Genomic DNA, 12,095 nt, shown 5'->3' with positions numbered 1-12,095 from the left:
TGGTTTCTCTGCCTCCCTTTGAAAAGATGGAAACTTTGCCCTATCTCTGTGCCGTATTATTCACATGACCAATAAAGGAAGACTTCTGTCGTCTGGACCAAGGATATGCAGTAAACTCATAGGTGTGATGCCAAAGAATAGGATTGTTCCTCGTGGTCCAGCCTGAGAACCAGTCCCAGAAAAACTCTCATTATTTTAGTTCCTATGAATTCCATACTGGTCTGGAATCCCTGGAGCCCAGATCACATGAGTTGGTATGGAGCTCCGCTGAGTTCTGTGCCTTCTCCACAGGCTCCCATCTAAAGAAAAACTGACTCTTACAAATCACATACTTTCAGGCCAAAAATGGGGATGCCACTTAAGTTTCTCAGGTTTGGTGTATGACTTAGGTTCCAGTAGACAGGGCTTAGGGGACTGGCAGAGACTTTCTGAGGCTGATAAGACACAGTAACAAATACAAAAATGCTTTGAAAAGTTAGGAGAAGTAATGCAATATGAAATATTTTCTCCCCTACCCCTCCTCACCTATGTGTATAGAGCTTAAAAGTGCTGTTAAACATCTCAAAGGAAGTGAGGTAGTCCCTAGGTGTTTGTTCCAGGGTTTTCTGAAAATCAGAAAAAGCAAAAAGACTTCAGAATCTGCAATTATATGAAGATTTACCACTATCCACAACCCTCCCCCCCAAAATCAGAGACAGGGAAGATTAAACTGCAAGTTTCCGAGGCTTGAGGAACCAGAGACTTTCTCCTGTCATTAACTGACTACTTAGCCTGTTCACTGTAGAGATAATGTCTCAAAACAAAACAGGGTGCCAGTTTCTTATCACCACAGTGCTTTCTAGGTGTGTTGCCAACATGGCCATAATAAAAACAACTCACCGAAAACTGGGGTAGAAATGTGATCTGGGTGGAGGCACCCCCCAGGTCAAGGGTCCCCATAGTCTCCTGGCTGTGGCCATGCAGTTGACCTGTTAATGAGAGCAAGGCATGAGTGCCCAGGCCATCCAGACACTCTCTGTCTGCAGGCTCTCTCCTGCTCTTATTGCACACCAAAGGTATTTTGTGAGGGTTCACTGTTCCCTGAACCCAGAGGGTGCAGGCTAATGGAAATTCAGAGGGTCTCTTGTGGCAGCTGAAGCCTTGAAAGCACACTATAAAATTAGCTTATCCCCCTACCCTCTTCTTTTTTAAAAAAGAGATTTTTTCCATTTTAATTTTGTGTATATATAGGTATATACACATGAGTGTGGCTGTCCAGAGGCTAGAGGCCAAAAGCTGAAATTACAGGCAGTTGTAAGCCACCCAAGCATCCTTGGAAAAAACTGTAAGTGCTTTTAACTGCTGGGTCATTTCTCCAACCCACCCGCCTCTTTCAAAGAAAGAAAAGTATAGGAAGAGAAGTGGACTTTACCCTCCTGATAAATTCAAACAAACAAAGAAACAAAAACTGTAAAAGTCAGGTAAGGTAATAAGAAAAACTTCAAGATCTATTTAATTTACCTGTTAGAAAGTTCACAGTGACCCAAGCTAATATGCCTACAGGAGAGAGAAACAAAGATTACATTCTAGATCATCTCCCCCCATTCCCTTTCCTCTAAACTTCATGTCTAGATCATTCTAGATCATCTCCCCCATTCCCTTTCTTCTAAACTTCCTGTCTAGATCATTCTAGATCATCTCCCTCTATTCTCTTTCTTCTAAACTTCCTGTCTAGAGCATCGTCTCCCTGCCCCATCCCTTACTTACTCCTTTCTTTCATGCGGGAGCCTATTCCCAGATCCTTTAATTGGATCTTTCATTGACTCTACCCCCTTTCCCCAAAGGATATATTTCGCCATCTGTCTCACCTTCATAGGACCCATCCATGATGCTAACACTGTCATCTGGGACCAGGAAAGGTGACATCTTGAAGATCTCCTCTACCTAGGGAAAAAGTGGACAACCCTGGATTCTGGGAAGCAGTAAAACAAGATCAACGACCATCCCGTTGGATGTACTCTCTAGAAAACAACCCTTGTTCTTTTCCCTAGATAAAGTCAGCAGCATTACTCCTTTCCCCAGTGAAGCCAGAGAAGGAAGTAGGCAAAGAACTGTCCTTTTCTTGGAAAAACATAAGCACGTGGATTCCTTAAGAGACCCATCTAAACTTATTATCAATGAATTGGAACTAGGGAAGAACACACATTTGACCATTTCAACTCAAATCAAGAACCTGTAGTTTTGTTAGCATCCTAACTAACTCCACCTGGACATGCAGCGAACACTGATGAGCCTAAAAAGAGCCAAGGCACTCTACTTCTGCTGGGCTCTGGTGCACAGCTAGGACTATAGCGACTTAGGGGGACCTCAGACCTAGCCCTATGGAGGTAGGATTGAAGACCTTACACAAATGCTCCCGACTCGATAGGCCACTGATACATGCATTATGGCCGTAAGATGTTTTAAAATGACATTTATGGACTTTTGTGTGAGTGTGCAAATATGTGTGCATTCATGTGGGCCTGTGCATGCCACAGCACATGTCTGGAGGGCAGAAGACAGCTTTCAGGGGTCAGTTTGATCCTTCTACCATGTGAGTCCTGGGGATGAAACTCAGGTCACCAAGCATGGTGGCAAGCGTCCCTAAGTAGAGTCATCTACTGGCCTATATTATAGTTTATTTTTACATTACTATTATAGGTGGGGGACATTCCCATTATAAATAAAAAAGATTCTACTCAGGTTGCTGTTCTCAGGTCAGATGGGATGAAACACATCAAGCAGTGACCCTGTTTCAACCAACAAAACTGTCTAGTTGAGTGACCTTAGACAGGCTTTAAAGAAGAAAAGCATGCAAACAGAATTAAGCAGATTCTTCTCTAGTCTTCTCCACTCCCACCGGTTAGTATTCAGGATACACCTCAGCTGCAGCCACTAAGAGCTCCACCTGTGCACATTCACTATGTTCCCTTTTGAAAGGGCCCTGCCCACCCACCCCCCAATAAAAAAACCCTCCACCCAAGCTCTGTCGTCGCAGGGCGTCTTTCTCTCATGTGCTGCCTTTTAAAATTATATGATCATCTTCTGCTGAGTTTATTCTCAATGCAGCAGCCAACATGGTATTTGTTTATTTATATGTATTTGTGTATGAGCACGTGTACGGAGGCCAACCTCGAGTGTCTTCTTCAATCACTCGCCACCTTATCAAATGAGACAGTGTCTCATGAACCTGAGGTCAGTGAATGGCCCCCCCTGCCTCTGTCTTCCCAGTGGGGTCACAGGTGCACACTGCCATGTCTGCCTTATGTGGATAAGAGAAACAGGAACTAAGGCCCTCACGCTCGCACTGTTTCCAGGATGGTCTTTTAAACTGTACAACAGATTGTTTATCCTGATAGCTTCCTTTACAAAAAACAGAACACAAACAAACAAAAAAAGGCCAGGCTGGAGAGATAGCTCAGCAGCTAAAAACACTCGCTGCTCTTCCAGAGGACTGGGGTTCAATTCCCAGCAACCACATGGCGGTTCACAACATATATAGATAAATAAAGAAAAAAGACTATTTGTCTTTTAGTACTGATGATTACTCCCTGTCACTCAGCTTCCTAACTGCCTCCCTTCCTCTCATGCCAGCCACAGGACTTCCTGGAAGCTGTTCCTGACCCCAGGCTTTGCATCTGCTTTTGCTTTAGTCTGCAATAGTCTTCTTACAAATGTCTTATATTAATTTGTTGGGCCCCAGCCCCACGGGGTCTCTGTGAGTTGCTGGTCAGCCTACAAGTGCAACTTGTTTTCCAGTCCAAGTGCTTCCTGTTTTCTAGTCCTGGCTTACTGCCCTGGCCTTGACCCTCTGACATCAACATTCAGCAGGAGGCTCGTCTACCTGGGGTTTTTCCACTGTGCTGTAAACCTGTATATAAAGCTCCTCCCTCCTACAAGGGAAAGACCTCTTAGCACTTGCAATGAAGAAACACACACACACACTCTCCTGGCAATAAAGGCAGCACATGCATTCTCTTAGTACAAACAAGTGGACGTCTGTCTCTCTTTTCCTGATACCTCGGACTTGCTTGTGGCATAGGCAACACATTAATTCTCCTCAGATCTCTGATCAAAGTAATTGTATCTAAGAGATTTGGCTAGAGAGATGGCTCAGTGGTTAAGAACACATATTTCAAGGAGCAGTGGTGGCTCACAAACTTTTAATCCCAGCACTGTGGAGGCAGAGGCAGGTGGATCTCTTTTTTTTTTTTTTTTTTTTTTTTTGGTTTTTCGAGACAGGGTTTCTCTGTAGCTTTGGAGGCTGTCCTGGAACTCACTTTGTAGACCAGGCTGGCCTCAAACTCACAGAGATCCGCCTGCCTCTGCCTCCCGAGTGCTGGGTTACAGGCATGCGCCACCAACGCCCGGCTGCAGGTGGATCTCTTTGAGTTCGAGGCCAGCCTGGTCTACAGAGCGAGTTACAGGACAGCCAGAACTGTTACACAGCGAAACCCCTGTCTCGAAAAACAAAAACAAACAAAACATACATATTGCTTAAAGAGATCTTTGCTCTAATAAAAAAACAAACCCCAGCATGCTTTACCCTTCTTATATCTTTCCACAGAAACTACAGTGCATGAAGTACTATATATTTTGTAGCTTTTTTTTTTGTCTTCCTAAAACTAGAATGTAAGCTCTATGCAGGCACTGACTGTATCCTTTTTGTTCCTTGTCTATAACTTCAGTAACTTCACTTGTGCCCAAAACATGGCCAGCACTCACTAAGTAGATGAATGAGTGGATGAAGATGAAGAATTGAGATCTTAGCAGTTGAAGAGGCGAAGAGCACTTGTTGCTCTTGCAGAGGACCAGATTCTATCCCATCACCCACACAGTGGTTCACAACCATCTATTACTTCAGGTTCAAGGGATCTAACCCCCTCTTCTCACCTTCAGGGGAACCAGCCTTGCATTTGGTACACAGAAATGCATGCAAGCAAAACAATCATAAAATAAAGAAATCTAAAAAAAACTTCTCAATAAGATTTAGGATTTGGGGGCTGGAGAGATGGCTCAGAAGTTAAGAGCACTGACTGTTCTTCCAAAGGTCCTGAGTTCAATTCCCAGCAACCACATGGTGGCTCACAACCATCTGTAATGAGATCTGGTGCCCTCTTCTGGCCTGCATGTTAACAGGCAAAACACTGTATATAGTAAATAAATAAATCTTTTAAAAATTAAAAAATATTTAGGTTTTGAATTCTCACAGACATGCATGGACAAGGAAGGGACTTAAACCCTATGTGCTGAGAGTCAAGAAAACCTGTTAATAATAAGACCTTGTTAATGACTCACCACAAACTGGAGGCTTCTTTAGAAGGCAGAATCCCACTCTACTGTGATTTTTGTTTTAATTATAATGAGATTCTGCCTATAAATGTTCTTTACAACATGGTATCTAATGTTTATTATGTCTTGTAATATGTTTATTATATAAGTACATATATAAAATATTATACTTAAATTTTTTATTTGAAGGACAATGTTTTAAAAAATATTCCCAACATTTTATGTAGAGGTCAACTTTTGAGTTTCCTTTCTTAAGGTCTGTCACCTTTTTCTTTTTTCTTTCTTTTTTTTTTTTTTTTTTTTTTTTTGGTTTTTACGAGACAGGGTTTCTCTGTATTGTTTTGGAGGCTGTTGGTCCAGCCTGGCCTGGAACTCACAGAGATCCGCCTGCCTCTGCCTCCCGAGTGCTGGGATTAAAGGCGTGCGCCGCCGCCACCACCACCCGGCCTGTCACCTTTTTCTGAGGCAGTACTTCTCACTGGAGGATTAGATTAGGTTGGCTGGCTAACAAGCCCCAGGGATGCTGTCTCCATTTCCCCAGCACTGAGACCTGGAGCGTGTGCCACCATGCCTGATATTTTTATGTATGAGCTGGGGATCCAATGCTGAGACCTTGGGCTATCGGAGCTCTATAAATAGGCACATTTCATTATACATAAAGTTTCTTCAATAGAGTTTATTTAAAACCATATCTATATTATACTTTCAGAAAATTCAAATAAAGAATATATATATAAAGAGTATCTTGGAGGGCAGGTGAGGTGGCTTAGTGGGAGTAGACACTTGTCACCAAGCCTGATGATCTGAGTTTGATCCCTAGGACTCACTTGGTGGAAGGTGAATGAAGTGCAAGTTGTCCTCTGACCTCCATGCTGTGCTGTGACACATGCTGAGTGCACACACACAAACACATTCAAAACAAACAAATAAATCCCAGAAAAACATCATGGAGGGAAGTGCACACAGACATTCAAAGCAAACAAACAAATAAATGCAATAACACTATGGAAGGGAGTGCAAACACACAAACACATTCAAAACAAAAGCAAAAACATCTTGAAAGGGAGCATTTTGAACTTGTTTACGGAAACATCTTTAACTTTAAAGGTGACAATTTAAAATGTAAATGGTCAGCTACTATCCCAGGCACCACGGTGATTGAGCAATGATGGGATACTGAAAGCAACAGTCACTCCAAAAGACTTCTTAGAAGAAGAAGAAAAAACAACCCAAACCAAAAAATAGCATTATCCAAGACTCAGATTCAAAAGTCACCTCTAAGAGCAGAGCCTGGGCCTTCTGTTCAGGCAGTAAACGCAGTCCAGCTGTTGCTTTCAGAACCACTGGGGTCCTTTTCCAGTGACTTCTGGGAATTGAGTCTTTGGCCACCTCTAAGAGTGCATGAACAGTCTGAGCACCCTTTAAAAGAGAAAATGCGTTAATCCAATGGCAGGCCACTTAGCAGCACTGGTCTATTCCTTTCCAGTGAAGCCACAGAAGTAATTTGATAGTGAGTGCTCCACCCCTCTATCTGCAGAAGCAAAACCTAGAGAAACCAGGATAGGGGTTGAGGAGAGGTATAGGGGTGGGGAGGGGGGAAGTAGGGGTGGAGTGGAAAGCTTTTAAAGGAGACTCCATTTTTCAAGAGGCATAATTAAACTTAATCTTTAAAAATTATTTATTTTTATTTAATATGCATTGGTGTTTTGCCTGCATGTATGTCTAAGTGAGGGAGTTCGATCTTGGAGTTACAGACAGTGGTGAGCTGCCATATTACTGAACAGCATGAGATGTTTAATGATAGAGGTGTTGTAGACTTATCAAGACAATGAGACCCTAAACATCAAATTAGCCAGGCCTATGGGTCGGTGGGGGGTAGGGGAGGAGGAGAGGGAGAGGGAACTGGGATTGACATGTAAAACAAGCTTGTTTCTAATTTAAATTTAAAAATGGGAAAAAATTAGCCAGGCCCAGTTTTGTTGTCCTGGTCACAGCTATTCAAGAGGGTGAGACAGTAGGATCACAATTTTAAGGCCTTGTAAGGCCACTAAGTGAGTTCAAGGTCAGCCTTGTCAACTGGGTGAGATGTCCCAAATAAGAAGTGAAAGGGTTCTTGGGCAGAGCTCAGCCACAGAGCATTCACCCTGGGTTTGCTCCCTAGCATCTATAACATGGAAATAAACCTGTCAATCATAACACTCACCTGCTTGGGTTGGTCTGCAAAAGCAGAAAGTCCTGGCTTCACAGAATCAAAAATTTCACCTTCCAGAAAGGGGAGCTGTCCTATTTTGTCCATGGAAGAGAGAGAGGGAAGGAGAGGGAAGAAAAAGGAGAAGAAGGGAGAGAGAGGGAGGAGGAGGATTACCAAATATTAGACTGCTTCAGATGCTATTATTCTCTAGATACTGCTGTATGAATTAATAGACTAAAACAGTCTCCATCCGAGCAGAAAGGAATGCTTTGCAGAAGTGTTAGGAAGGGAGACCACGGGGTAATGCAACCCTAGAGGGTCTCTGGCTTTTTCTCCTTGCCCCAACTCTCTATTTTTTTCAAACTGCTAATAAATTTTAAGACAGGGTTTCACTATGCAGCCCAGGCTGGCCTTGAAGTCCCTATACAACCTCAACTGGCCTTGAATTGTGGTCCTCCTGCCTGAGCTCCCTGGGCTCTTCAGATAACTCAAGGAAAGAAAACTGACAATTCAGAAAAAGTCAGTTTTCAAGGTCCCCTGGGTCCCCTTTCCAAGGATGACAGTGAAGACTCACACAGATCCTTCTCCCCAGAATCACCACCAACATTCTCAATATTCTGGGCCTCTGGGGTATTTACCTTTAGAGAAAATGAAGGACAAATTACAGCTACAGTTGGGTAAAACTCTGTCTCATCTTTTTGAGACAGTGCCTGTTGTGTTGCACACTGGTCTCAAATACCCTGTGTGGTTGAGGATGACCCTGAACTCCTGATTCTCCGCTTTCACCTCCCAAGTGTCTGGATTACAATCATGCATCACCATGCACAATTTATGTGCTGCTGTGGATCAAACCCAGGACTTGAAAGGTAGGCAAATGCTCCCCCAATTGAGCTACTCCCCTGGTGTGTCCCACATGAGTGTCTCTTAATACCACATTAAACTAAACTATGTGTTCATTCATATCTCTGAAGAACTATATCCAACACCTGGAAGGTTCTCTACACCACGACACGCCCAGCACATCTGTTTCTGGGAGAAGATGCTAAGGTGTAGACACATACAGACTGCAAAGGGTCCCAGCTGCTCTTACCTGCTGCTTTCTGCACGAAAGTATAAACATGAATCCGAGTTCCCGTGCTGCCCGCATCAAACATAATTCCATAAAAGGTGCTGGCACTGACATTAGCGGGGCACATGGAAGACAAGAAGACGCCCTCGAACCAAGTCTGCTGTTCTCTGTAGAAGACAGTGCTGCCAGCACAGGCTATCATGAGCAGGAAGAAGACAGCACCCCAGGGAGTGGCCATGTCCTTCCCAGGATGTGGGCCTGAGCCTTTGCTGCTGCAGCAGTGTTGCTCACACTCCTGTAGAGGCTTAGGGAACAACGACACGTGGGTTAGTTGATTGGCTTTCATGGTTAACCTATTTAAAAACAAATAAATATATAAATAGCTAGCGCATTATGGAAATCCTACTGGTCTTCAAGGTGAGGGTTCCCTCTCTATTTCTCATAACCAGTACAACAAGCTAAACCAGGGCAACACAGGCTCTTAGGCCCTTCTTCTGAAGAGTATCTGATTCCAAGAGGAAACTGGGATTTAAAATATACTTTCCCACACTTTGTCTTGAATTGTACGGTGGTTTTCACATACTCAAAAGCTGCCTTCTTCCCTGCTTCTATATGTTTTGGCTTAATGTTTTCTTTCCAATGTGACAAATTTGCTTTTATATCACACAGTTGCACGCCTCCCTCCTCTTGGTTTTCATCGTCACATAAGAAGCCACATTCAACTGGGTCTGATGGTATAGACCTCTAATTCTAGCCATTCATGAGGCTAAGGCTGGAAGGATCACAAGTTTGGGGCCTATCTGGGCTACAGAGCAAGTTTAAGGTCAGCCAACTTAAGTAGACTATCTCAAAGTGCAACATTTTTAAAGGGGGGCAGAGGTCAATAAGCATGCTTGACTAGCATGTATAAGTCCCTGAGCTTGATTCTCAGCACCACATGAACCAGGCATGGAAGTACAAATTTGTCAACTCAGCACTCAGAAGTAGAAGCGAAAGGGTCAGAATTTGAAATCACCCTTGCCTACTGTGGTTTTTTTGAATAGGTATGCTCCCACCCCCATAGACTCATGCGTTTGAATGCTTGCCTGTAGGAAGTGGCCCTATTAGGAGGTGTGGCCTTGTTGGGGGAAGTGTCTCTGTGTGGGTGGGCTTTGAGGTCCCCTGTGCTCAAGCTACACTCAGTGACATAGTTCATTTCCTGTTACCTTTGGATTAAGATGCAGAACTCTCAGCTAACTCTCCAACACCATGTCTCCCTGCATGCTACCATGTCCTACCATGATAATGAACTAAACCTCTGAAACTGTAAGCTGCCACCTCAATTAAGTGTTTTCATTTGTAAGAGTTGCAAAGTGGTGTCTCTTCACAGCAATAGAAACCCTAACTAAGTCACCTACACTATAAGTTTGAGGCCAGCCTGGGATATATGTCCTAAAACGAGACAACAGCAGTGGTGGCGTGGAGTTGCTGGGGATATTTCCTATTATTCAAGAGGCCCTAGATTTAGTCCTTAGTGCTGAAGAAAAAAATGCTTAACTTCTAAATTAAAGTTGTAAAGATAGTAGAAAGTTCAGGACTGACGGGCAGCTCAGTTGGCAAAGTGCTTGCACAGTGTGCATGTTTGATCCAGACACCACATAAGCCAGGTGTCAGTACACGCCTATAATCCTAGCAAAGTCAGGGAGGTCAAAGTAGGAAGATTAGTAGGAGTTCGGGGTCATCCTCAGCTAGGTAGTTCATTTGAAGCCAGCAGGGCAGGATGATCAAAGTTCAAGGTCAGGGAGGCTGGGGCAGGCCTACCTCTGTGAGTTTGAGGCTAGCCTGGTCTATACAGTGAGCTTCAGGCCAGCCAGAGCTACATAGTGAGAACTTGTCTCAGAAAAGAAAGAAAAAAAGAGTAAGTCCAAGGTCATCCTCAGCTGCAGATTCGATTTAAGTCAGCCTGGAATCAATGAGACTTTGTCTCAGTAACAGAAAAGTTACATAACCTCCATCTTTGTGTTTATGGCCTTCAAAAAGTAGGTCACTGAACTGCCACCTGTTATCAATATTGATAGTGGCTTTCATGTACATTTTAAGGAAATAAATCAACATAATTTAAAAATACCTAACAAGACCACCATGGGCTTTAAGTTTCAGATCATGTTATTGTCATGAGAACTTAGTGAATGGACAAATTTCTCATGCGTTAATCTCTTTTGCCTGTATACAGTTCTGTGTCCTATGTTCGTGCTCCATGACCAGGGAGGCCTGAACAGGAGTCAAATAACCTGGAACTGGAGTTTCCCAACAGTTGTTCACAGCCCTGTAAGTGCTGAGCATTGAACCTGGGTCCTCTGGAAGCACAGCCTGTGCTCTAACTGCTGAGCAGCCTGTGAATAGACCAATTCCTCCATCCTCTGAATAGACAAATTATGGTAGAGAGAGTCTATGTCATGCTGGAAGTCATAAAGCAATTCAGTGGCACAATCCTGACCAGAAATCAGATGTTTTCTTTTTCTGATTTCAAACTCTCCTCTTTTGGCAAATGTATGTGTTCATGTGTTAAGACTGGATCTATTCAGCCCCTAGGCGTCCTGGAATTCACTATATAGACCAGGTTGTTCAAAAACCTACAGAGACCCACATGCCTCTGCCTCCCAAGCACAGGGATCAAAGGGTGTGCCACCATACCTGGCCCTAGCAACCGCATTTTAAAATGTGCCCTCAGAAGAGACAAACCAGTAAAGGGTTAGATAACTGTTTTGATTTGTTCAAATGCTTCTGGAAACCTAGCATAAAGGCATGGAACACAGCAGAGAGAGCACAACTGTCAGGTCGAGTCCTGGCTTTCAGTCTGGCGCTTGTATCTACTGGGAGCTACACAATCCTGAGGGAGTCCCTCAGCCTGAGCCTTCCCTGCCTTGTGAACAGGAGAGTAAGAGCAAGCGTTCTGTTTTCTTCCGTTTTTGAATCACAAGATACTGTCTGAAGATTGATTATATAGTATCTTCTAATCTTTTCCTAGGACTGATGTTATGGGAAATGGGAGGAGACAATGGATTTGTTATTATTATTGTACTATTATCAGTTATTATTATTACAAGAGACTTTCTTTTTTCATCATAATGCATCAAAGCCATTGAAGGAAGTTGTGAATCTTCTTGAGATCTGTGGAGAAATCACTCAGTAGCAGGGTTGGAGACACGGCTCACATGTTAAGGAAACAACTGTCTACATTATTACAGAGGGAGGACCTGAGTTCAGTTCCCAGCACCCACATAGTAGGGTATTTTATAGCTGCCTGTGATTGCAGATCCAGAGGATCCCACTCTCGTGCATGTACTCACGACAAAATCTCATTCCAAACCTCAAACCTTTAGTAGCAGCATTCAGTGGAACAATGGAGTCTATTCTATCTGGTCGTTTTAAACATTTATTCCTTCCTACATGGACATTGCATGAAAACCAAAACAAACAGGATGCTGTTTTGGTGACTTGTAGCTGACCTAAACTGTAAAGAGAACAAGAGGCCTTCACGTTGGG

The 12,095-nt window shown here is 43.4% G+C and overlaps 1 protein-coding gene across 2 annotated transcripts in view; it reads right to left on the bottom strand.

Annotated features, from left to right (window-relative positions):
• The window catches only part of Entpd5 (ectonucleoside triphosphate diphosphohydrolase 5 (inactive)), a 40,151-nt gene that overhangs the window by 12,614 nt on the left and 15,442 nt on the right, over positions 1-12,095 (bottom strand). For both annotated transcript variants that reach the window (XM_040742299.1, NM_001281951.1), the window contains 7 exon segments: positions 8,592-8,874; positions 7,514-7,593; positions 6,586-6,729; positions 1,848-1,923; positions 1,501-1,536; positions 880-968; positions 526-605 (listed from right to left, as the gene is read on the bottom strand). In XM_040742299.1, coding sequence (XP_040598233.1) covers positions 526-605; positions 880-968; positions 1,501-1,536; positions 1,848-1,923; positions 6,586-6,729; positions 7,514-7,593; positions 8,592-8,874 — 788 coding nt within the window.

This window comes from Mesocricetus auratus, unplaced genomic scaffold (assembly GCF_017639785.1).
Source record: "Mesocricetus auratus isolate SY011 unplaced genomic scaffold, BCM_Maur_2.0 Super-Scaffold_15014, whole genome shotgun sequence".
Classification (NCBI taxonomy): Eukaryota; Metazoa; Chordata; class Mammalia; order Rodentia; family Cricetidae; genus Mesocricetus; species Mesocricetus auratus.
This window is presented reverse-complemented; position numbering and strand designations above follow the sequence as displayed.